General features: G+C 37.6%; 1 protein-coding gene across 3 annotated transcripts in view; it reads right to left on the reverse strand.

The window, feature by feature from the left end:
- The window catches only part of KIF6 (kinesin family member 6), a 384,724-nt gene that overhangs the window by 264,014 nt on the left and 93,170 nt on the right, over window positions 1-27,540 (reverse strand). For all 3 annotated transcript variants that reach the window (XM_086706762.1, XM_086706761.1, XM_086706763.1), the window contains one exon: window positions 14,684-14,813. In XM_086706762.1, coding sequence (XP_086562888.1) covers window positions 14,684-14,813 — 130 coding nt within the window. The remainder of the gene's footprint in view (window positions 1-14,683; window positions 14,814-27,540) is intronic.

A 27,540-nucleotide genomic window follows, 5' to 3' on the forward strand; every position in this document is an offset into this window, starting at 1 on the left:
ATATGGCTTTCTTTAATGGGGTAAAAGTCTAAAAACCCAGGATCACTGGTCCCTTATAGATTCATCATAATAAGTTCCATTGGGAAGGTTACATCCTCTAGCAAATGCTTTCCACTTCCTTCTTCCTCCCACCTAGATTCTGAGCTCCTTGAGGCTGTCTTCTTCATCATTGTAACCCTAACATAATACAGCATAATAGTGTTCAAAAATACTTGTTTAATTGCTGACCTTATTCATTTCTAGCTTTCTGGAAGCTCTATGGCATGCTCCATAATTTCTAAAAATCTCCATATCATTCCAAGACCACATCTGCAAACTCCTTTTTCCCCCCAAATTCTTTAAGTCCATGGAATTCATTTAAGTCTAAAAATTAAAATTATTTGAAAAAGTAAGATCGACTCAAGTCTCCCTACCCATTGTGCCTGATTCCAGAGATCTGCCACTACCCTCTACATCTTCAACTGCCTTTTCTCTTACCTAGAATGTCATCTTGCTGGTCAAGTATTGCCTATCATTTCTGACTGGGAAATGTATGTCCTCTTCCTCCTCCAAAATAAACCTACTCAAAATTAAATTACCTCCACGAATTCTCTTGGACGATTCACAAATGGCACTAGCTATTGTGTTCAAAAAGGACATTTAACATTTGTGCGTAGAGTAGAAGATCATTAATATTCAAACTCTGGAAAAATCCAAATGATGGATTTTTCCAAATGGATTTTTAAATGTTTAGCATTTTAAAAATTATGACATAATATGAATAAATTTGCTACAGGGGCAGAGAGGGGTGATGGTGTGATCTATCAGGCCTCAGATGAGTGTTTGGTGGCCAGCCCACTTTGCATGATGTAATTATAAAAGGTACACATTATAAAAGGTGACTCAAAAGTGACCCTGTCAGACAATAGTGACTTCAAACTTTCTATACAAAAGGGGCTTGGAACAGCAACGTGGCTGTGGATGGTACTTGCAACGGCTTTGGCAGAGCACTCTACATAATATAGCATCAAATCAAGAAAACACCACATGCCTACACTGAAGACTGAAATTCCTACTCCTACAGCCCTCCAAGCCATTTACTGGCACTGGCTGGCCTACCACTCTCAGAAACTATTTCATAAGTTTAAAAATCTCATATTTCACTGCATAAGAATCATTTTCTACAAAGCAGGACATATTCGGAGGCTGACAGAAAATTTTGCAAAGCGATGGTATAGTGGCAAGAACTGGTAAACGTCTTTAAAAGGCTGTTCAGTCATCTTCCCTATGGATTCTGCAGATACACAACAACCAAGCCTGGTCCTCGATGATTTCAGAACACATATTCTTTTGCAGTTGTTGTTATACAGAGTCTTATTGGCAGATCAACAAGGATTCCCTGTGAATTGAAATGTTCACCTTTTTTTTTCATTATTTCACAATAGGGTGTGTGTGGAAGGGGCAGTTATGTGTGTGTGTGTGTGTGTGTGTGTGTGTGTGTGTGTGTGTGTGTGGTTATTTTCGAGATTGAACATTTTGATTTTAGGGCCAAAAATTGATGTGAAAAACAGTTTTTGTGTTTACATAATATACTATTACGTTTTGGGTAAATTTTTTTCTTTTAGTCAATCTCATGTTTTCAATCAATTTTAAAGTAACTACACATAATATAGCCCACAATGATTTGAATAATCTCTTTAAATTACATATAACATTTTCTAGGATCCTTTGAATGCTTCGTTATCTCTTGCCATATCTTATAGTCCATTCCTATGTACCAAATTCTTTTTTTCAATGACTCTCCTATTTTGGGGTGAAATATCTCAACAAGAATTTCCACTACACTAGACTAGGTCTGGTGAAGAAAATCTCTTAGACTGAACAGAGTGTATAATGTATACTCTTGAGATTCTTTAAAATAAACCAGCAAAGAACAAAAACAGCACCACAGAAGCCGTAATCCAGATTTCCACTCCAATTCTCCTGGTCTGATAACACTTTCCAACCCGATAGCCTAACTGATTTCTTCCTCTGCTCATTTATTCTGTCTGAATTGAAGACTGAAAATAATAACTTCTATGTGTTTTCTGGGCTACCCCAGCCTTCAGGTTAAAACTCACCCTTAAGTGATTCCCTAACCTTCCCAGCATTGGCTAAATGATTCCGTATCCAATTCCTCCCGTAGCACATGGGTTATCAGGAGGCCCACCACACCCTTGAGGTACACCAACCCAGCCTGGAAGTGAGAACTGACCAAACCAAGTGGTGGATCATGTGACACTAAAAACACCTGCCTTGATTCTTCCTGAGGCTGTTTCAGAACACAGTGCTTAGCAGCAAAATATCCCCAATTAGATAACCTTCAATTGGAATTAATAATTCTAAACTCCTTGTTTTTCTTTCTGATTTTTCTCTTTATAAGATACGTGGCTTTTAGAAAAGTAGTCAAAATCATTTTCTCTAGTTGCAGGATTTCTAGGCCCAGCATATTGTCAAGGTAGTTTTGTAAAAGAGAAAAATAGATTAGGCACATCAGTTTTGTGTAAAATTCAAAAGCAAGCTTTGGAGCAACCTGGAATATATAATAAGAATTTTCTAGCAAGTATGATTCACCTTTCTGATATCCTATTATATTTTATTATATATCTCTCCTAACAAGTCTGTGATCAATTTGATGTGTTTTGTTTTTTTTTTTTTTTATTTTCACATCCTGTAAGATCTACTAGGGTGACTTAATTTTAGGAAAACTAAATGTCAGAATTATGGATGGCTCTTTTTCTGCTGGATGTCAGAATTCAGAAGATTGCCTCTCTGCGGGTCACTTCTTCAGGATTTGACAAATGAAAGTCAAGTGCATTTATATCAAAAGTAAGTATGGCCCATTTGCAAACTGAGAAGGAATTTTACCCATATCTTCAATCAGTTATGTCCAACTATCATCTCTGTTTATCATCCTTGAACGACCTATCATCACATAATCACCAAAGTAAAGGTTTGCTCTCTGAACAATGGAAATTATATGACCCCAAATGTTGTCCCGGCCTCCCCCATTTTTTTTTTACTTGACTGTGAGAAGAATCATAACAGAATTGATTCTTCAATGGCAACAAGTAACTTATTGCCGTTATCTAGCACATTTTTCACCTTTTACATTGAGTTTAACTTTTTTTTTTCTTTTTTCCTTTTAAAATTCAGCCTGGCTTAACAATTTCCACATGTGACCATACACAGAACTGGAACAACAATATTATGGGCTAAAAAAAAAGTCTAATGATCTCATGAATTGACAGCAGCTCAGAGGGTTTGTCTTTAGGGAAAACCTATTCTGAACACATTACACAGCTCAAGATTATAGGTAAGCTGAAAATACCCTTCACTATCCTCTGTACAGACAAGATCAGTACTGAACTCAGAACTCAGATATACTTTCGTATAATTTTATTCTTATGAAAGAAGTTTATCCCGTCAGATTGATGGTGATAACTCTCAATGCAATGTTTCAGGTCGGACATCAAGATCAATAACAGACAGGAAAATTCAGGGACAATGTCATTTACAGTAGAGATGCTGAAGGAAGAACTCTAAAAGCACAGAAAGCTACTATTAGAAACATTATTTCTCTCTGCTTTATAGTCCAATCATATTTTTTTCCGTATTTTGAAGATTCTGCAGTTCTTTCCATGGCCGTGAAGATCTCAGTTGCTGTTACAACTGGCAACACTCCAAATGGCATACCCCAACCTGATAAAAGTACTTGTTGAAGGTTTTTGGTGGTTTGTAAGACCCCTGTCTCCTCCCTCCTAGCTGGAACCATTATAAGGATTGGATACAAAAGTTAGCTTGCCAGAAAAAAAAAAAAAAAAAAAAAAAAAAAAAACAACCTATCAGCGAGAAATGCTGTAAGAATAGCTTCTGTGCTTAAAGCTACAGCCAAAATTGACATCCTGCCAGTTTCCCCCTTGTGTATTCCTGACTTGTTAGATAAGCCAAAAGCAATCTGAGTTATTATCTCAGTTTCTTGCAGAAATGTTGTTACTCAGGGGCTAATCCTAGGCCTGTTTCCTCTCTGTTCCATTTCCTCCCTTCTCTCTATTTTTGTTTTCTATACCACAGCAGAGACTCTGAGTCCTAAAAGCGGCATCTTCCCCAGACCCCTTTTAGCTGGCACCCAACTGGGAAGGGGGGGGATGCTCCGGCTTCTCCCCTCCTCACGCCCTCCCATCTCCTGCCAGTGCCTCCACTGGCTGAGACCTGCCTACGGAGTGAAGCAGCTTCCTGGCGCTGCTGATCTCTCTCTCTAGGCAGCACTTTCTCTCCTCACTTTTTGCATCCTTCGTTATTTTTCAGCCACATGTCTCCCTCTTTCCCCCCTCCTCATCTCCCTCCTCCCCTTCTTCCTCCTTTTTTGCTTCCAATGGCACTTTCATCTTTACAATGGCTTTCTTTTTCTCTGTCATTTCTTCTCTGGCGTCCTCAAACTTGATTTTCATCTTCTGTTCTTGTAATCCCTTCTATATTTTGGAGCTATTTTTTTTTTAATAAAGACTATATCGAGGTAACATTTAAGACTGTGAAGAACACTTCCTCTGCCCCCCTGATATAATCAGCATTCAAATATGGGTTACTTAGCCACCCCCCACCCCAGACCCCCCCGTCGCCCTACTCCATATATATGGTAAGTCTTCAGCTGTTTTCTTTCTGACAATTTTATCTCTGAACATATCCGTCTTTTTCCTAAAGAACAGTCTGGGGTGGGGGGTGGGGGGCGTGCAGCATTCAAATCCAGTTTGTGCCCTGAATACTTTTACTTTATATCTGTTATGTTCTTAGCTCAAAGAACATATACATACTTTCCTCATTTTTTTTCCCCCCCGAACAGGCCTGGGATGGTACATTTTAGTCACTAACTCCCTGAACTCCACTCACCACACACCATCTTTCTTGCCACGAGCTGAGACCGCTGCCCATAAAAATGACTTGTCTTACAGGTTCCGTCTTTGGATCCATCTTTCATAGTGTAGAACAAGTATCTATCTAATACAACCCCTTCCCCCATACTTCCCTGTGTTCTTAGACCTCATCGCTGCAACCAAAAGATCACCGGATTTGCATTGGAGAATTGTGACCCTTTCTTTAAGGGGAAACTCTATCCTAACTGAGGCTGGAGGATGAATGTGTTGGCTCTCAGCACCCTCCCTCCCCATAACTCAAATTTCATAATCTTTGGCAGTTTCTCTCATGGTTTGAGGTTATGGCTATTTCCTTGTTTCACTGAAGATGGCTTCTTTTTCCCTCTGTTTTTTATATTTTGTTGCTGTTGTTAGAGCATTTCAGTAACAGGGACTGGAATAAAAATTTCTTTCTCTATGCTTAATCAGAAATGAGAATTTGAAAGATCAATAGAAACTCTGGAGCTAAATTTTTACAGCCAAAAAAAAAAATTGTGTTTCTCTAACCACGGATATAGAATAGGTATATTTTAACTTTCTAATAATGGCTGTATTATGCCACTTCATTTATTTTAATAAATAAATGTTTTAGATCTCAAAACTCATGGTTCATGCAATACCACTAATCAGGTTAGATGAGAGCAAAATGCAAACCATGATATAACAGAATCACTATTTTTAAGAAGTTATATATTCTTCCTATTATCTCATATATAAAATATAAGGAGAGAGAAATGCCTGACATATATAAGTGCTCAAAATTGAAATTTCCTTCCTTCAGTAGATTAAGAAAAGAGATTAGAACTGTCAACACATCTAAGTATTCTAGCTGCCTATTGAGACCTAATAATAAAAGATAGTATTCTTATTGTAATAACAGCAGGGCCAACATGTATTTTGTGTGCTGTGTATTTTGCTCTTCCCAGGCTCAAAAATCTTGGAATAAACTTGTTAATTACATACAATGAATATATCTCTCTTTAAAACAATTTTTTTTATTTGGGAAAGAAAGGGGAGAGAAAGAGAGTACACGAGCATGGGAGAGGGGCAGAGAGAGAGAGAGAGAGAGAGAGAGAGAGAAAGAATTCTAAGCAGGCTCCACACTCAGTGTGGAGCTTGATGCAGGGCTTGATCCCACAACCCTGGGATCATGACCTGAGCTGAAATCAGGAGTCAGACACTTAACTGACTGAGCCACCCAGGCGCTCCTATTCAGTGTCCTTCTAATCGTCTTCTGGAATAGGATCCTGGAATACTAACTTAGCTACCCAAATCTTCTGGTTTCCCACACACACCACACAAGATCAAGGCTTAGTGTTGTTAACAAACACAGTCACACAGTAAAGCTACTCTGTCCTTCCTATGTTGTCCTTATGCTATTAGGTCACGTGTCCAATGACAGTTGTTCCTGCAGTTGGCATAAACCTACCAACTCCACTCATGCCCTGTCTCCCAGCTGTGTTTGCACTTCCACAGGGCCACACTGTCACTCCATAAGTTTGATAATGTGCAAAGTCTAAGAAATTACAAAACACATCAGCACAACTCAGATAAATCTTACTAGGTTTTTTATTTCAAGCAAAGAGTCAGGTAGAAAGAACTAATAGGTTGACAGACTGATTATTTGGAAAGTAACCTCTTCCAAAAGGTATGGAGTATCACAAATTTTAAAATGTCAAAGTTGGGGTGCCTGGGTGGCTCATCTGGTTAAATGTCTGATTTCCACTCAGGTCATGATCTCACAGCTCATGCTTTCGAGCCCTGTGACGGGCTCTGTGCTGACAGCTCAGAGCCTGGAGCCTGCTTCGGATTCTGTGTCTCCCTCTCTGCCCCTCCTCCACTCATGTGCTCACTCGCTCTCTCTCAAAAATAAACATTTAAAAATTTTTTTTAGTAAAATAAAATGTCAAAATGTCTGGGATGTACTCTGGAGTCACCAACAGGCACAGTGTACCATAAGGCCACTTTTGATTCTGGGCTTGAGATTGTAGGTCTTCTCTCCAAATCTTCCTCTCCCCAGCAATGTGACCAAATGATTAATTAATGACTGGCCAACTAGTTGCCAGGTGCTGAAAGAACAGAATTGAATAGGATAATAGTCTTATCTTTAAATAAGTAATTGCTAGCCAAAAATTTTAGGGTATTTCCAAATGTCACTTAACTTAGTTCTTACTATAACCCTGGAAAGTAGGTATCATTATGCCCATCGTACAGGTTAGAAGTGTGGTTCACACTGGGTCAGTGACTCGGCCAAGGACATACACCTCTCAAGGTGGAGCCAGAAGCAGAATAGGAGATCATCTCCAAAGCTCGTGCTCTTCACCTCTGCCTGGCAGGAATGCATAGTGATGGTGAGGAAGCCACAGAGTGGCCATCAACACTGACGGGAAGAACTCACCTGATGGTTCACTCAGGAAAGGAAGACAGGTGGGAAGAAAGCACACCACCCACCAAAAGGATCCTGGACTCTCCCAATGTTAGCACAAAGTGTTCTGTTCTCACCAAAGGTCCCCTTCAACTAGTTTCATAACCAGTGCTATCTACTAGCTAAAGCATATTATTCCTCTTGAACTTGTCAAGGTCAAGAGCTACACCTGGTATCAATCATATGAGAAATTATATTCTAGGTTATCTGGACACTGGATCAGTTTTCCAGGGTTGCCATAACCAAGTATAACAAACCGGGGGGCTTAAATACCAGAAATTTATCATCTCACAGTCCTTAAGGCTAGAAATCCAAAATGAAGGTGTTGGTTTTTCCCTCTGAGGGCTGTGAGGGAGGGATCTGTTCCAAGCCTCTCTCCTTGGCTTATAGATGAACATTTTTGTGTTCATATAGCATTTCCATGTATATGTATCTGTCTCCAAATTCCCTCATTTTATAAGGACACCAGTCATATGGGATTAGGGCTCACTTTGACCTCATTTTAACTTGGTGGCTTCTATAAAGACTCTACTTCTTAATTAAGAAGGTCACATTCTGAGGTACTGAGGGGTTAGGACTTCAATCTATGAATGAGGAGGGGGAAAGACACAATTTAACCCATAACAGACATTACTATGAAGTTTTGGTAGAAGACACCCCAGTGTCTTTGGAGAAGACACTATTCTCTTCTCCAAACTGGCTTGTAAAAGAGGCTTGTGTTAGTCTAATGATTCACTCTGAGCAGCACTACAATTCCTTAAAATGAATATTTAAATTGAGCTTTTACCAATGGAAGCTATTTCTAGAGGGAGGATTCAAAATGAACCCTGATTTTGTTAATTCAGGATAGCCTCTTTCAAGATTCAGGTAAAATTCCCATGCCCCAGAAATCTCCGATAAGATCCACCCCAACCTGATGATGACCGTCCCTTTCCATGTGAATGTGTGAATAATGAAGTAGATGCTACTGGGCATCAAATTTCAATTCAAAAAAAAAACAAAACACTTTCTAATATGTAGGGTTATTTATCAGTGAGCTATTGCATCTCTAAAGCATGGCATCCAAAGCAGAAACCATAAAATAAAAAATTGACTTAGCTATATTAAAGGAAAGAAAGTACAATGAAAAGAAAATCTATAAAATTTTAAAATATTTGCTAAATGGATGACAAAAACAAAAATTTTTATCTTTAATGTTCATTCAGTCAATAATTATTTACTGAGCACCTACTATATGTCAGGCTTTGTTTCTAGGTATGACAGATATGAACAAGACCAAGTTCCAGCCCTCATGCACTCAACAAATCAACCAGACCTACCCTAACAATGCTAGAGAAAAACAATTAGAAGACATAAACAAAAACAGAAATGCAAATGGTAAATAAATTACAACAATTTTTTTGCCTCCCAAATTAGTGGAACTTTCAAATTTTGTGGTACTGAATATGTGCAGGGTGCAGAATATGGATGTGCTCAAAAACTTCTCTGTGAGTGGGTTTCAATCAGCATGTTAATAAAAAACCAAACTGCCTTCATGTTTAGCCAAAGCACATTTAAAATGCTAAAATGGCAAATGATGTATCCAGTAAAAGACTGGTATCCAAAATATATAAAGAATTGATACAACTCAACACTGCAAAAACAAATAACCTGGTTAAAAAATGGTCAGAAGACAGGAGCAGACATTTCGCCAAAGAAGATATCCAGATTGGCCAACAGACACATGAAAAGATGCCCAACGTCACTCCTCATCAGGGAAATACAAATAAAAAACCACAATGAGATACCACCTTACACCTGTCAGAATAGTTAAAATCAACAACACAAGAAACAACAGGTATTGGCAAGGATGTGGAGAAAGGGGAACCCTCTCGCACTGCTGGTGGGAATGCAAACTGGTGCAGCCACTGTGGAAAACAGTACACGGGTTCCTCAAAAAGTTAAAAATAGAATTACAATATCAACCAGTAATTGCACTACTGGGTATTTACCCCCAAATACAAAAACACTAATTCAAAGGGATAAGACACACACCCCTATGTTTACCACAGCATTATTTACAATAGTCAAACCTATGGTGAGATCTCAAATGTCCACTGACTGAGGAATGGATGAAGATGTGGTATATACACACAATGGAATATTACTCAGCCCTAAAAGAGGATGAAATCTTGCCATCTGCAATGACATGGATGGAACTTAGAGTGTATTATGCTAAGTGAAATAAGTTAGTCAGATAAAGACAAATACCATATGATCGCATTCAAATGTGAAATTTAAGAAACAAAACAAATGAGCAAAGGGGGAAAAAAAAAAGAAAGAGACAAACCAAGAAACAAACTCTTAACTATAGAGAAGAATTTGATGGTTACCAGAGGGGAGGTGAGTGTGGTGATGGATGAAACAAGTGATGGGGATTAAGGAGTGCACTTGTCAATATCAGCACTGGGTGATGTATGGAGGTGTTGAATCACTATATTGTACACCTGAAACTAATATAACACTGTGGTAACTATAATGGAATCAAAATGTAATTTAATTTTATTTAATTTAATATAATTTAATTTAATTTATTTAATTTAACTTAATTTAATTTAAAAAATTTAGATTTGTAGGTTTTGCATTCATTAAGCATTTCTGCAGGTGCTTACTGTGGGCCAGGCACTGGTCAAGGTGCTAGGGACCCAAAGATGAAGAAAATCCAGAAAGATCCTGGCCCTGAGAGAGCTTACTCTAGACAGAGAGACAAGTGTAATTTTTTAAAATACCATTTCATACATGTTCTAACCAAAAGGAATAAAATGAAATGCTAAAATGCATATTCCTGGGCTCCACCACAGAAGTTCTGAATCCATCGATCAGAAGTGGGATCCAGGAAACTGTCTCTTTACTATCACAGGATATTCTAATGCAAGATACCCTCAGGCCACACTTGGGCACAGAGTGTTCTATCTAGACCATGGGTGGGTCTAAGCAAAGGGTCCCAGCAACAGGACACTGCAGGGCCTCAGAGTCGAATGCAGAATGTCTTGGTCAATTAGATTTGATTAATTGAGAGAAACATTTCAATGATAAGACAGAGAAGTATCAAGTCATGTTTGCTACCGGTGGGCTTTGACCCTGGGTCACACACAGTTGAGCTCTTACAATTTATTCTCTTTGGCACAGCAATTCAACTGCTTTAAAAAACTTACCCTAAGGACATAATCAGGTTTTATTCAAAGCATTAGTGGGATCACAGAAATTATTGAAGATTTCTGAATGAATAAGAAGAGGACGAAACTACTCTTAATTGCTTTTCCTCAGAATGCTGGCTCTGGGTAGAAAACACTAAAAGGAAGAGAGCTCCACTTTGTGTCCCACATATTCAGACTGTTTTGCAAATGTTTTCTGGTTACCATGGCAACTTCTGGACAGCTCTATGTAAATGGGAAATTGGGGACCTCATTTTTTAAAAAACGATTAGTATGTTCTTTTTATCCTGGTTAGCTCGTTCTGTGCTGACAAATTACATTCTGACAGCTAGGCTGTAATCTAAAACATACTTTATTAGAGGCTCTAAATAATAAAGTATTTCCAGGGATTGATAGTTAGTCTTCATTTATACTCTGATGTATTTATTTGCTTTCAATGAATTCAAGAGATAAACTGAAGTGCTAAATACTTGCTATACTTCTTAAGTAACTCAGAAATATATCCTCCCTTGAAAAATTTGACATGTTATTGACATGATTATTGTAATTGTGAAATGTAATATATGGAAAGAGCACAAGCTGCTGAATCAGTCATCTCACAGCTGAACCCTGGCTCTGCCACTTGCTAGTTATGAGACTTTGGGCAAGTAGTTCAACTCTTTGAGCCTCAGTTTCCATTTACAAAATAAGAATCAAAAATAATATCGAGAGAGAGAGAGAGAGAGGTGCATAGAAAATCTCTGCAACAATGCCAAGTCTATTGAGCAGGTTCTCAATATAACATGGTAGCTACTACCAAAGAAAAAAATCAAAAGCAAGCAGAGAAACATCCAAAAACCTGTTAGACTTGGTTTAAAAGAAATTGGGCTTTACAAAGAAAAAAATGAATAAAAAAATAATGTACAACCAGCATTATTAGGATTGAAACTTGTCAGGTTTTAGCTATTTATGATACTATTATTAGATGCTCAGTAGTAATAGGAAAAGACGGTTGGAATTCTGTGAGGTGGTAGAACATGACAGATACTTTGGCACAAAGAAGCTTAAACTCCTCAAAACTTTACAAAACAATAGTGTGAAAGTATGCACCCAGCTAAAGTTAACACATAACTTTGAAATATCAAATGACCAAGCTTTTAAGCTAATAGAGGTCATAGAGAACCATGGTCGGGAGCCCTCCATGACCCATTCAAGACGAGGAAATATAATTTGTGAGGGCAAGGCCTAGGTTTCTCTAGGGATGAGTCACCTCTGGAGGAAGGTTAGCATTGAGGCAGGGACAGGTTTCTCTACTTGTTTTCTAATAGCATTTATGAGTCCACTTTTCTCTCTTTCATATTCCACTGGTGGCCAGGACTCAGCTCTACCCTGCATCTCTAGGTTTGCTCTTTATTAAACTATGTATAGAAAAGGATCTTTAGTTGGGCATGCTGAATCTTCTGCCATTATACTCCCTAATTCTTAATCTGCTTTATTTCTTAATCTTCAATTATCATGACAAATAAGAACATCATGGATGATCACATGAGCAATTACTGTTGAAGCAAAACACAAATGCAGAACAATGGAAATCCAAACAAGATATTCAGAAATTAAGAACTACATAAAACTTTCTTTTACTGGAAATAATAATTCCAGGGTTCTCAAATCCGTGTTTCATGTCGTACATAAGTTCAACTTATATAAGTTAGTCTACTGAAAAGCAATCACGCAAAACTGGTAAAAAACAACAAAAGTAAGGGCCCAGAACAATAACAGGTATCAGCAACATGCGTTGGTACATTCTGGAGAGTAGAAATGGGGCAGAGAAAAAAGTCACTTGATAGGGATTTTCTCAGACTAGTTATCCCCGCCAGCTTAATATCTTCACCTACTTTACCTCTGTTATCAGAGACAAGGTAAAACACAGAACTCTGGGAGCATGGTTTAAAAAGGAAAGTGCCAAGGTTATGCAATGGGGAAAAGACAGTCTCTTCTTCAATAAATGGTGCTGGGTAAACTGGACAGTACACACAAAAGGATAAAACTGGATACCTTTCTTACACCATACACAAAAATAAACTCAAAAAGGATTACAGACCTAAATGTGAGACCTGAAACCATAAAACTCCTAAAAGAAAACACAGGCAGTAATCTCTTGGACATTGCCCTTAGCAACATATTTATGGATATGTCTTCTCAGGCCAGAGAAACAAAAGCAAAAATAAACTATTGGGACTACACCAAAATAAAAAAGCTTTTGCACAGCAAAAGAAACCATCAACAAAACAAAAAGGCAATCTAGTGAATTGGAGAAGATATTTGTAAATGATAAATCTGATAAGAGATTAATATCTAAAATATATAAATAACCTATACAAGTCAACACCAAAAAACCCAAATAATCTGATTAAAAAATAAGCAGACAACCTGAACAGACATATTTTTAAATAAGACATCCAGATGGCCAATAAACATGAAAAAATGCTCAACATCACTAATCACCAGGGAAATGGAAATCAAAATCACAATGAGATATCAACTCATACTAGCCAGAATAGCTAGTATTAAAAAGACAAGAAATAACAAGTAGTTAGCAAGGATATGGGGAAAAGGGAACCTTCATGCACTATTGGTGGGAACATAAATTGGTGCAGCCACTGTGAAAAACAATATGGAGGTTCCTTGAAAAATTCTAAACAGGATTACCATATGATCCAGTAATTCCACTACTGAGTATTTCCCTAAAGAACATGAAAACACTAATTCAAAAAGATACATGTTTCCTGCAGCATTATTTATAACAGCCAAGATATGGAAGCAACCCAAATGTCCACCAGAAGATGAATGGATGAAGAAGACGTGGTATACACAAGCAATGGAATATCACTCAAGTCATTAAAAAGAATGAGATTTTGCCACTTGCGAAAACATGGATGGACCTAGAGGGGATCATGCTAAGCGAAGTAAGTCAGAGAAAGACAAATATTATGTGATCTCATTTATATGTGAAAATAAAACACAAAACAAACAAAACCAGACTCTTAAATATGGACAACAAACTGGTGGTTGCCAGAGAGGACAGAGATGGAGGATGGACAATGTAGACAGAGGGGATTAAGAGGCATAAACTTAGAGTTATAAAATAAGTAAGTGACGGAGATGAAAAGTACAGCACAGAGAATAGCACTGTGGTAACATTGCTTGGTGACAATGGTGACTATACTTATTGAGGCAAGCCCTGAATATTGTATAGACTTGGCAAATCACTGTGTTGTACACCTGAAACTAATATAACACTGGATGTTACTTATACTTCAGTTAAAAACAAAACCAAAAACAGAAGTGCCAGTGATAGCAGCAAGCTGTTCATTTGGGGAACTGTTCCCACACCACTACGGCCACTCCATTGCTTTACTGCAGCATCGCTGAATGACAGCTTTGCGACTCTCTGTCTCCGGCCAGTAACTGGTTAAGGTCAGGGCCTCTGACCAAGCATAGTCAGTCCTGGCTCCTGCCTAGGGGTCCCAGGTGAAATACAGGCACCCATTTGTACAGGTGCAAATGTGTGATTAACAATAAATAAGTTTTAGTGTGAATATATCCAAAATATTGCACTGAGGCTTACACTACACACCATAGCAGTGTTTGTGACACTGCCAACAAGAGCTGTAAATACACAGAGCACTTCTCATGTCCGGTGGATTGTTCTAAATGCCTTATAAGTAACAATTCCCTAAATACATGGATATAAAAACAATACACCGACACATGGATGATCTGAGGTTAGGAATAATGAACTGTGTATTTTTAAATTTCAAAAATGATGCAAAAATTGCTATAATTAAAATATTTCATGAGTTTTCATCGATTATCTGCAAACTAATTTGCATCAGATTGAAAACATAAAAGTGAAAAAAGCCGAGATTTCAGTTACTGCCCATTAACTACCTGAATGACCTTAGGAAAGTCTCCTCAATTCTCTGAATCTAAGTTTTCTTTCTCTCTTTTCTTTTCTTTTTTTGAATCTGGTCTTTTTTTTTTTTAACCTATACCATAAGATTTGGATGAGATTATTTTTAAGGTCATTACTGTCCCTAAAATTCTATTGTATCTTATAATATGGAAAAAGCAGCTCACGGAGGAGAGTCCATTACCTCTGCAATCATTCTGTTGGTGTCTCCTAAGAAAAGCAGATTCAGAGCTTCCTCCTCTGTTGCTGCCTGATGGAGAGACAGGTTTTTCAGGTGAATATTCTGGTCAGGGTCCTCAAACACTGTCACTTTCCTAGGGAAATGGGAGGCAACAAAAACAAGATACTTTGAGAATCAAAAGAACGTTTAGTCTTCTTATGGGTTTATTTTTAAAAAGCTGTATAGTACTACGTCTTGAACTTACAAAATAAAACGATACGCAAGACACCAGGCAGTACTGGATCCGCATCAAACACTGACATTCCCTTGACAGTGCTATTAAATAGTTCGGGGGCTGAAAAGTATATCACAAGCTCCTGATTTAAAGCCATCTGTCTTTGCAATCATCAGATCACTAAATCATATGTATTTTTACTAAATTAAAAATGCAAATAGATAACCTTCTACCTATATATCAGTAAAGTTGGCCCTATTATTTTTTCTATGTCATAATTCAGTTTCTTACATAGGGAATGCACTAATTCTTCTTCTCCTAATTTTTCCCCTTTGTTCAATTTTATATCACTTTCAATTTACATGACCTTTCAAACTGGTTAGCTCATCAATTTAAACACGATGGAGACTGATGGAGACTGAAGTGTGTGTCATCCCTCCAGGAGTTATTACCTTGTCTAGTTTTCTTATCAAGGTGAGTTTTAAAATTCTCAAGAAGTCTTATAATAGTTTTAGTTTGTCATTATTTTCATGTCCATCAAATGTGTTTCTTGATCCTTTTTTTTTTTTTTTTTTTTTTAAACAACACACCTTTTCATTCCATTACATCCTTACAGTCAAAGCTTTAGGTCTGGAATTACGTTCATCTATTACAACTGCCTTCATGGGGTGCCAACACCATTTCCTCCCCAAGTGAATCTTAACCCTGTTTCCAGAGTTGGCTTATCAATACTCTCCTTGGAGTCCTTTTAGGACTTTCTGCAACTGAACGCAATGTGAACTCCTTATACTCTGCTTCAAAGGCCTACAGATTCAAGCAATAAAATTACTAGAGAGATTTCCCTTCTGCCTCTTGAATTTTGCCTTCTTGATTTTTTTTCAAGAATTGTTAAGTAAAGAAAATCTTATAATTCACAAGAATTGCCAAAAAGTATCTCTGCGTATCTGCACTTGTTGAAGGCATTTGGAATTGAAGGTAGTAAGTAAAGGCTGGCAGCATCTAGCGTTACTAGTGGTGTGTTTTTACTTGGACATGTGTCACTTGCCTATTTCTAATAACATATTTAGAATACCTTAAAAATGAAGATTTTGCAAATATCATAATTTTTCATCCTTCCCTTTTGGGAAGGAGGTTATCTGGGCTTTCATATGTAATTTGTGGGTACTTAAAATACTAATTGCCGGAAGAAAATGTAACTCTACCAGCACATCTGTGACCAATATGTCACTAATAATGTACTCTGTTGCCAAGTTTTGGACTCCTTTTTGTCTCCTTCAACAATACCAACTAAGATGGAAAAAGATCTTTTCCCTTAATGAAAACAAGTGTATTTTATTTCTTTTTCAACAAGACTCATAAGTGAGCTTATTAAAAATGCTTAAGAGTTCAAAAATGCTTGGAAAACATGAAGGCATTTTTAAGTGAAATGGATGAATTCTATCTCTTTTTAGGAACCCTCTTTATTCCTTAAACTTCATAGCCACCCTGATCTTCTAGGGTGCTTGAGAAGATTTAGCTAAAGTCAATCACTAGGGACACAGAAGTCAGAATTCTTCCTGAAGCCAAAGATTCTGGGGCCTCAGGGTGCAAGAAATTAAGTAACATTGGAAGGAAGATAAAAACGTGAAACAAGTGACGAGATGCTACATTAAAAGTGAAAATCGAAGAGAGTTCTTTGTCAACATGAAGATAAAAACAAATCCCCCAACTCTGAGGCACAGTCATCTGTGATACACACTGCAGGGCCAAGCCAGATACAGCACGACCTCGTGCACGTGCAGAAAAGGGAGAGGGACAAAGAGCAGGAACTTATTCAAAGAGGAGGACGCTCACACTCACTGGGCACCAAAAGCATGCCGGGCGCCCACATTGTTTCACTTAACCCAGTTGTTCTTACCCTGACCACACATAGGAACAACCTGTAGAACTAAAAGAAGACAGCAAATGCTGGTGCCAGGTCCCATCCTAAAAGGTTTTGATTTCAGTGTGCTGGGGGCCCGGTCTGGGTATCGGAGTTCGTAAAAGCTCCAGGTGATTCTAGTGTGTGGTCAAGGCGGAAAGCCATTGACTTCATCTTGAATGATCCTACAAGGTAGATATGTGGGGTGAAGATTTCTGGTTTATCTCTACTTCCCACCCAGTTCCACCAGGTGCCCAAAGGGGAAAGTTACTCATTTTACTGGTTGCAGCTGAAGTTCCTCTTGCACTACATCTACTAATAGGCAAGGTCACTGTGAATTTTAAAAAGCTAGTCTTTTCACGGGAAGTTTCTTGCCCACCTCCCTGACCTCCCATGCTGCTGATGGGTAAGCTAAGCCACTCATCAGCCACAACAATAACTTAACTGGGGAGTATTATCTACCTAAACTCCCATCCCATAGGCCTTACAACATTGCCAAATCAAAAAACCCAAGTGCTGGTAGGGACTCAACATACATACATCTCTCACCATTACTTCACTGGAATAAGAAATGCAGAAAACAAACAAGGTTGGAATTCTGAAAGTGTTCATTTGTTAGACAGCCTAAATGGGTCACTGATTTGGGATTGTATTTACACAGAATAGAAGCATAAGACAGGAAGTGCTTGTGAAATGTCATCAGAGGCATTTGGCTAAGCTACTTTTTTCTTCTAAATCATTCAGAGCCTTTGATCTCCAGCGTGGCTACTTCAGAATTATCACACTTCCATATTTACTTCCAGGTGCTTGCCCGGCTTTGTCACTTTGATCAAAATGGCAATTTGCACGTGCCCCCGGTTTTTCTGTACAGAACTGTCAGCTGTCTTTTGTGACCCATCACTATGCATCTCTCTCATGCTTTTCTGATATTATGTTTTCCTCACAACTCTCTGATTTCTTGCCCATGGAGATTTTGAACAGTAAATAAAATAGCAGGTTGGTGTCCAATTTAGTTTGGCTTCTTTCATGGTTCTCTCTCGACTTAGGGCTCATCTGTGGCCACCCTATAAAAGGCTCTATCTCTGGCATCCTTCTGGAATCTTCTGCGGTGCAACTTGCTCTCTCCAGTCAGGATCTCCTTTGCCAGTTCTTCTCCTCAGATTCTTTCCCGGTTTCTGCCCAATCCCTCAGGCATGAGGCTTTGTATTTTCCTTCATAGCCCTGCCTGCCTTCACTGAAAATCCCTTTTGCACTCAGTCTGACAGGCAACTCGTCCACTCAGCCCCACCCACTCTTATGCCTTTGCTCACAGAAGCCCAGCCTGAGCCATGCCCTGGGAACTAACTCCTGCCTAGGTGGACTAATCAGGGAGTGAGAATGTTTTAGACTTTGCTGCTAGTAGAATGCATTTTCAAAGCTGGAGGAAATAAGAACCATTAGCAAAAGTTTCTCATCAAGTTGCTTCCTTCCTCAGCCTTTTCTTTCTCTCTCTCACAAATCAATAGCTATTCCCTGAATCCTTAGTCTGCCACTCAATTCTGACTATAATTTTCATGGGCCTGAAAGAGGGCTTTATTAGAGTTTCTTAAATAAACATACTAATTCCAAGATGGAAACCCCCCAAACTATTAATTTGATTCTTTTTGAAAGGGCCTGTGAATAGTTTTCCCTACAAAATGTTTCTAAAATGTTTAGATTTCAAGCAAAAAGTCACTGATAGCCTTAACTTGGACACCTAAGTGGAAAAGTTCTGCTAAGTATACTCGGCCTGCTTAATGATGGGGAAGAAGCAGGCTTTGTGTTTTCTCTGTAAACAGAGAATCTTTTCCATTTGGCTAAGTAGTTGGAATTTGTAGGCTTTTTCTAACTGGCTGGAAGACAGAGGAAGAGCAATAGCCAAGCTCTTGTTCTCAATAATGGGAGCCATCAATGAAAGAACCGTCCCCTCTCCACACCCTACCTCCACAACATTCCAATACCACCAACTTACTGAACAGGAACTTTCCAGGAGTTACTGCAATGAATCTGGCTTCTCATTTTCACTTTGCAAACAAGTGTTGCCATGGTGATTTCTATGTTTTCCTACTTGCAAATCCACCATGTGACTGTGCAGGCCATGCACTGTACAATGGTACCGTGTTCAAGAGGGTGCAATTCACATCATGAGTTTATGTATTTATCATGAAAAATGTCTGTCAGAGGGCAATGAAGCATCTTCTAACAAAATTAGCATATTATAACAATTTTCCAACAGATGGCAGGGGTGCCTTTTAATAATTCACATGAAGATACTATCCCGAAAAGAAGCAGCCCTGTCTAGTTAGTGACCTTAACTTAGAGAAACATAGATAGCAGGCAGGCCTCATGAAAATGGAAGGGGATCCAGTCAGGGTCTTCTAAATAAATGGATATGTTTCACATGTTGTAAACATAGTTATACTGTTCATTTTAATGAAGAGACTACTCTCTAGTTCAGTGGTTTTCAACCTCCCTTTTTCCCACCCCAATACACATTCTCAGAAGCTCTTTATGGTAAAGATTTGAGAAAAACAGAAGATGCACATTTTTAGGAAACATACGTTAAGGGGAGTGGTCCTTCCTGCATTTAAACAATTTTAAATTGATTGATTATAAATCTAAAAGATTTCATCTGTTATAAAATAGTTGCACATAAAATAGTTGAAACATATCCCTGGAGAAAGTTTCAGAAACATTCAATTCATTTTTGCATAGGTCTTAACCTAGGCAGAATGGGCTAAAAGTAATTGATATTTCTTATATTTAATCATTATTAAGACATTTTGAAAATTTTTTCTAGGAGCTTGAAAAATAGATCTTTTCTTTATAGTTTTATCTAACATTATATTTTTTTACTGATAATGAAGAATATAGCCAATCACATGACATTTTAGAAATTAAGTTATTTTAATTCTACCTACTAAAAATACCAGGTTCTCTAGCAAATATTTAAGGAAGAAATTATACCAATTTTCTACAATCTCTTTCAGAGGACAGAAGCAGAAGAAATATTTCCTAACTCATTTTATGAGGTCAGCATTACCTAATAACAAAAATATATAAAAACATTGCAAGAAAACTATAGACTAACATAGTCTCATAAACACAGATGCAAAAATCCTCAACAAAATTTTAGCAAATCAAATCCAACAAAGTGTAAAGAGAATTATATGCCACAACCAAGTGGCATATATCCCAAGTATGTATGGTCAGTTCAACATTCAAAAGTCAATTCATGTAATCCATTATATAAAGGCTAAAAACAAAAAACCACATGATCATGTCAATAGGACAGAAAAAGTGACAAAATCCAACACCTATTTACTATAAAAACTCTCAATAAACAAGTAATAGAGGGGAACCGTCTCAACTTAATAAAGACTACTCCCCCAAACCTTCAGCTAACATTGTAATTAATGGTGAGAAAGTCAAGGCATTTCCACTAAGATCAGATACAAGGCAAAGGTGTCCCTCTTACCACTGCGTTTCAATATTGTACTGGAAATCCTTGTGAATGCAATAATGCAAGAAAAGGGAATAAAGGTAAACAGATTGGGAAGAAAGACCTAAAGCTATTTCTGTTCACAGATGACATGATCATCTATGTAGAATAGTGAAAGAATTGACAAAACAACTCCTAGACTAATAAGGTTAATATACAAAAGTCAGTTGCTTTATTATACACCAGAAATGAATAAAGAGAATTTGAAATTGAAAATACAATACCATTTACATTTAGCATCTAAAAAAAATACTTAAGTACAAATCTAAAATAATGCACTCAAGATCTATATGAGGAAAACTACAAAACTTTGATGAAAGAAACCAAAGAACTAAATAAAAGAAGAGGCATTCCATGTTCATGGATAGGAAGACTCAATATTGTCCAGATGTCAGTTCTTCCCAAATTTTCTATAGATTCAGTGTAATCCCAATAAAATCCTAGTTGTTTGTGGATATCAAAAAGGTAATTCTACAGTTTATATGGAGACACAAAGGACCCCAGATAGCAAAAATAATATTGAAGGAAAACAAAGTTGGATGACCAATATTACCTGACTTCAAGATTTACTATAAAGCTACAGTAATCAGGACAGTGTGATATTGGTAAAAGCAAAGACAAACAGATAAATGGAACAAAATAGAGAGCCCAGAAATAGACCCACATGGATATAGTAAGTTGATGTTTGGCAAAGGAGGAAAGACAATACCATGGAGCAAAAATAGTCTCTTTAACAAATGGTGCTGTAACAATTGGACATCCACATCCAAGAAAACAAAAACGAAACTAGACACAGACTTTACACCCTTCACAAAAGTAAACTCCAAATGGTTCATGTACTTAAATGTAATATACAAAACTATAAAACTCCTAGAAAATAACATAGGAGAAAACCTAGATGACCTTCAGTATGGTGATTTTTTTTTACATGCAACACCAAAGGCATGATTCATGAAAGAAATAATTGATAAATTGGACTTCATTAAAATTAAAAACTTCTACACTACAAAAGATAATGTCTGAAAAAGAACTGTTATCCAAAATATACAAAGTACTTTGAAAACTCAGCAATAAGCAAACAGAAAATCTAATTCAAAAATGGGCCAAAGACCTTAACAGATGCCTTCTCCAACAAGATATACAGATGGCAAATAAGGCATGTGAAATCATGATCCACATCTTATTTCATCAAAGAAACACAGATTAAAACGAGATACCACTACACACCTAACAGAATGGCCCAAATCTAGAACATTAATAACATCAAATGCTGGCCCTTATCAGTAATGTGCAGTGATCTCATTCACTGCTAGTGGGGATGCAGAATGGTACAGCCACTTTGGAAGACAGTTTGGCTATTTCTTATAAAATTAAACATGCTCTTACCATATGCATCACGACCGCCAATCCAGCAATCATGTTCCTTGGTATTTACTCCAAAGGGATGAAAACTTATGTTCACACAAAAACCTGCACATGGATGTTTGTAGCAGCTTTATTCATAACTGTCAAAACTTGGAAGCCACCAAAATGTCCTTTAGTAGATGAAGGGATAAATCAATTTTGGTACATCCAGACAATGGAATATAATTAAGCACTGAAAAGAAATGAGCCATCATGTCATGAAAACACATGGAGGCACCTTAAATACATATTACTAAGTGAAAGGAATCAGTAAGAAAAGGCTACATTCTGTATGATTCCAACTATATGACATTTTGGCAAAGGCAAAACTATGGAGACAGTAAAAAGGTCATTGGTTGCCAAGGGTAAGAGGTAGCAGCGGAGGGATAACTAGTCAGAGCACAGAGGATTTTTAGCGCAGTGACAATGCTCTGTATGTTATTATCATAATGGATATATGCCATTATACATTTGTCCAAACTCTCAGAACATACAATACCAAGAGTGGAACCTAAGGTAAACTATGGACTTTGGGTGATTTTGATGTGTCCATTTAAGCTCATTTTTTGTAACAAATATATCATGCTGGTGAGTGGTGGGGAAGGCTACGCATGTGTAAAGGCAGCGGTGTATGGAAATTTTCTGTGCCTTCTTCTCAATTTTGTTGTAAACTTGAAACTGCTTTTAAAAATTAAGTCTTTATGAAAAAAAACTTGGTTTTAACTTTTTAAAAGAGACACGTGGTATACTAACAAATGAAATGCTTTATCAGAAAAAGAACAAGTCCAAATTCAAAGCTGCAAATTATTGTGAGTGAATGTTGTGATGAATGCTTGCTATCCATATCGATGTCTTTTATTTCAGCTGGTACATATCCTCTCCTAAATCCTATTATTACTGTTTATAATTTACCCATGTTGTTAAATTGGAACATTATTAGATTTGAACTCCTATCCATTTGATTTCCCAAAGAACCTAACCAACACCCTAATGTTATTCTACTTCCACAGGTCTGCCATTTCTGAGATGCCAACACCTGTACATGATTCATTCCCTGTCTGAAAATGAGCAAGGATTAAGTCATCTAATGTAATCTAATACTGTGCTCGTGCTTTCAAATGCTATGAAAACAAATATCATCAAAAGAACTCGAGACAGAGAACTGGAAGCTGTTGGCCACTGCTGTGGAGAAGGAAGACCAAAATGAGAATTACCCATGATAGGCAAAGGCAGAATCGTGCCAGCTACAATTACTGTGTGGGAGAACCAACACTCTGCTCACAGATGGTTATATTCATTTATTTATTGGTTACTGTCATTTAACTACTTCACTGAGATTTAGTATATACATGAAACATTCTTTCATTTCCATTTTTTTTCCAAAATTGTATCCAAATATGATAAATTTTTAGATTGTTAATAACTTGATAAGGTCACTTTTCTGTATTTTATTAAACTAACCAAACTCTCCTCACCCCCAAACAATATCACTGTGCAACCACCAATAAACCAATGGCCCCCAAATCTAATGTACATAACCAGGGCTTACTGTGTTTTATTGCTTATAGGCAATCATCATTTGCACAATTGTACAAAAGATAATATTTTACGCGTCAAATACTATGCTTGCTATTCTCCTTCTTACACCAGTACCCTTTGCTAATTTCCAATTATATTCAGCCATATATATCATGTTCCTTCTGGTGCTCCAGACTCAAATAACTCATCATTTAATAAATGTCTTCTTTGACCTAATTCCATATAGTTACTGTAGAGCCACACACGAAAAAATGTGCCTTTTTCAGAGCTACCAACTTTTTTTTGTTTCCAAAGAAGATATTTCTCCTCTCATTTTCACTAATACTTGCTTTCTCATTCAGATTGCATGGTTGTATCATCAAAATTATGTGGTCAAGTTGTCCACATTTGGGTAAATTATAGGAGTAAATAGATTTAGAGGCCATGGATTTCTAATTTTGGAAAACCATAGCACTTCCTCTGTCAGGTAAACAGATTTATACACCTCTCAGATTATGCTATTGCATTTGACCAGTTCTGAGTTTATTTATCATTATTTATTTTCATTTTAACATAAAGTTCATTATTTTTCCAACTATAAAAGTCATACATGCTTCTGTAAAAATGTTTAAAAATTCTAAAAAGTAGAGTTTTAAAAGACAAAAACAGAGTCCCATCACAAGGATAATGATAATACATTGATGTATTTCTTTAAAGCTATTTTCTTATGCATATGTTGCAGATTTGTGGTATAAGTGCATGCATATTATATCCTTTAATATTAATAATATATTTTCCTCTATTTTTTAGGATGCAGGTGCAGAGAAAGAAATAAGGGATCCACATGAATTTTTTTTTTTCCTCCGGGTAACTAATTGCGACTCACATTGCAGGCTGACTATATGGGATCTGTCCTCCCCTTCTGTGTAAATATTAAGCTCTGATTTGTGTTCAGGGAATTATTTTAAAATACTAGACTTTCCCAGACTCCCTTGCAACTACAACTGGCCATGTAACATAATTCTGGTCAGTGACTAGTAAAGATGAAGTCAAAGGATAGAGCTTCTGGGAAAGACTCTTAAAGGGGTAGCCTCAACTAACACATGCCCTTTTCCTTATTTTTTTCTTCCAGAAATGTGGATGTGATGCTGAAGGCACGGTAGTCATTCTGCAGCAGGACTAGAGTTACTGCTGAGAACGGCTCAGCTGAATGATAAAAGGAAGGCCTAGTGCATCCTGGAGCTTCCCCAGCAGCTGTGGCTCCAAACTTGAGAACCCTTACGTGTGTGTGCAGGGTTGGGGCAGGGTGGGGGCAGACAGACAATTTGGTTAAGCCACTGTAAATTGGTCTGTTGTCATAAGCAGTTGTTAGTTAGTTTACTAACAAAAATGTTCAATACCAGTGACTGAATAACTTCCTTTTGTCCACATTAAATAGTGGCATGGTACAGGATCTGATTCTGGTTTATCTGTTCTCACGTCTTTATCTAATTCCAAAGTGGTACAACACGATCTCATTATTAGAGTTTTACCTAATTTGAATACATAGCATCACTAGTCCTCTTTTATTGCTCTATGTTTCAGGCATTTATTTGCTCTTCTTGGGAGTTTATCCTTTCAGATAAACTCTGGACTCCTTCCTGTTTTTAAAAGTCTTTAAGATTTTGCTCTCAATTTCACTGAACCTCTACCTATGGAAAGAACTGACCTCTTCAAGGTATTCACACTTCTCCTTCAGAACCAGATTAACAGCTCTCCATTTATCTTCAAACTTCTTTCATTTCTCACCAAAAAATGCATTATCTTCACAAAGACCCTGAACATTTCCTGAGTGTTTTACCTTCTTTTGCTATTGTAACTGGGTTATTCCTAGGGCTTCCTTCTTAGATCAAGTCAGATATGTACTCAAAGATAATAGGTGATCAGCCAGCCTGAGTAGCATCAGTCTGATCTCTGGTTCACAGTAACTTTCACTTTGAAAAATGTCTTCAACTGTCCCAGAACTCAATCAGAAGACACAAGGTCAATTATAGTTAGCCAAACAATACATAGGCTTTGGATAAATTCCTAGTAGTACCATTGTCGGGTCATAGGGTAATTCTATTTTTAATTTTTGAGGAAACTTCACACTGTTTTCCAGAGCAACAATAGCCAAATTATGGAAAGAGCTGTAATGCCCATCAAGCAATGAATGGATAAAGAAGATGTGGTTTACATATACAATGGAATACTACTTGGCAATGAGAAAGAATGAAATCCTGCCATTTGCAACAACCTGGATGGAACTGAAGAGTATTATGCTAAATGAAATAAGTCAGTCAGAGAAAGACAGATATCATATGTTTTTACTCCTACATGTAATTTGAGAAACTTAACAGAGGACTATGGGGGAAGGAGAAAAATTAGTTTCAAACAGAGAGGGAGGGAGGCAAACCACAAAAGACTCTTAAATACAGACAGCAAACTGAGGGTTGATGGGCTGGGAGGGAGAGGGGAAAATAGGTGATGGGTACTGAGGAGGGCACTTGTTGGGATGAGCACTGGGTGTTGTATGTAAGCGATGAATCATGAGAATCTACTCTCGAAGCCAAGAGCACACTGTATACGCTGTATGTTAGTTAATTTGACAATAAATTATATTAAAAAATAATTATAATATGTAGGCTAACTGCTATAGAAGTTTCAGAGCTGGGAGATTAATACACTACCTGCGACACTTATCATCTGGTCCAGATGAGCCCTCTAGCTTTCTAATGGAACCTCTTCCCCTCCCTCACCTAGATTTCATTCAAAAGGTTCTTCCCCATGTGTCCTCCCTCTAGGCTGACTCAGCACTACTCCCACCAGCAGCACGGCCAGATCTTAGCGCAGTCAGAACTTTGGTCTTGGCTTATGCCAATAAAATTAGGAAATCACTGAGGAAGTGGGCTATGACAGGGGATTATTGGTTGACGCGGCTCTATTCATAAGACTACTGTAACTCTAAATGACTTGTATGCCTTTTTTGCATGTACACACGTTATTAACTGGACAGTTGACAGCAGTTGTATTTTGTAAAAGTTTCCTGAGGTGTTTCATGTGCATGCTGCATTTTCCAACAAAATGTTAAGTTGAGGATAAGCATACAGTTTAAATTCCTTATAATGCCTCAAAGAGCTCACTGAGATTTCTGGCATCTAGTAAATGCTCAGTATATATGATATTGACACTCTCAAATAATTTCAATTACTTTTTCTCTATTAGTTGAGCTGTAATAGTCAGATGTGTTTCCAAACCCCGTGTGTTCTTCAGAGTGATAGAACAGAGAGACCAAGCAAGCCAAAATTATTCAACACTTTTTTAGGTAATCCTATGGTTTTGCTTTTATACTCAAAATTTAAAACAGATTGGAAAATTATCAGACTACACCAAATGAGGTTTAGATAAGGTCACGAGGATGGGGTTCCCATGATGGGATCAGTGCCCTTATAAGAAGAGAAAGAGACTAGAGCACATGCGTGCTCTCTCTCTCTCTCCACCATGTAAGGACATAACAAGAAGAAAGCTATCTATTACCCAGGAAGACAGCTCTCACCAGGAACCAAATCTGCCAGTTCCTTGATATGGGACTTCCCAGTCTCTAGAACTGTAAGAAATAAGTGTCTGCTGTTTAAGCCACCTAGTCTATGGTACATTGTTCTCATAGCTGAGCTGACAAAGACAGCCTCCTATATAAGACATTTCAGATGTTAAGAATGATTTCTTTCAACCAGCCATTCACAGTAGGGGAAGTCAACTTGCTTTTGAGATTATGCTAGAAGGACAGGCTTTGGGTAGAAGTGTGTCATTTTCAGGCTGGGAAGGCTCTCTATTCCCTCTGCTATGGTCACTGACAATGTCCCGTTTCTCTAAGAAACACAGTTCCTGGCCAATCCATGAAGGACACAGAGTATAAGTGACCATCACTAGTCACTGGCCACTTGCTCAGATCATCCTGGAGGACAGCACCGCTGCTTCTCAAGAAGTTGCCTCCCAGCTGTATCAGTAATGGAATCAGCTGAAGAAAAGACTGGAGTTCGTTTTAACTTTGAGATCTATGCTTATAGGCCCAGAATCTGTTCAAATGCTCAATGGGACCAGAAAAATAACACAAATGAAAAAAACATAATACAACAGGTAGGAATAAGAACTGAAGGATGTATGCTTCAGCTAAAGGCACTAAATTCAAAAATTTTAAACATGAAATGTGTAGGCCAAATAAAGTAGATTTGTGGCCAATCCAAGGAGAGTCCTAGGCATAAGTGGAAAGATTGGCTTTCAAAAGG

This window comes from Puma concolor, chromosome B2 (assembly GCF_028749965.1).
Source record: "Puma concolor isolate L17-30 chromosome B2, mPumCon1.1.hap2, whole genome shotgun sequence".
Lineage (NCBI taxonomy): Eukaryota > Metazoa > Chordata > Mammalia > Carnivora > Felidae > Puma > Puma concolor.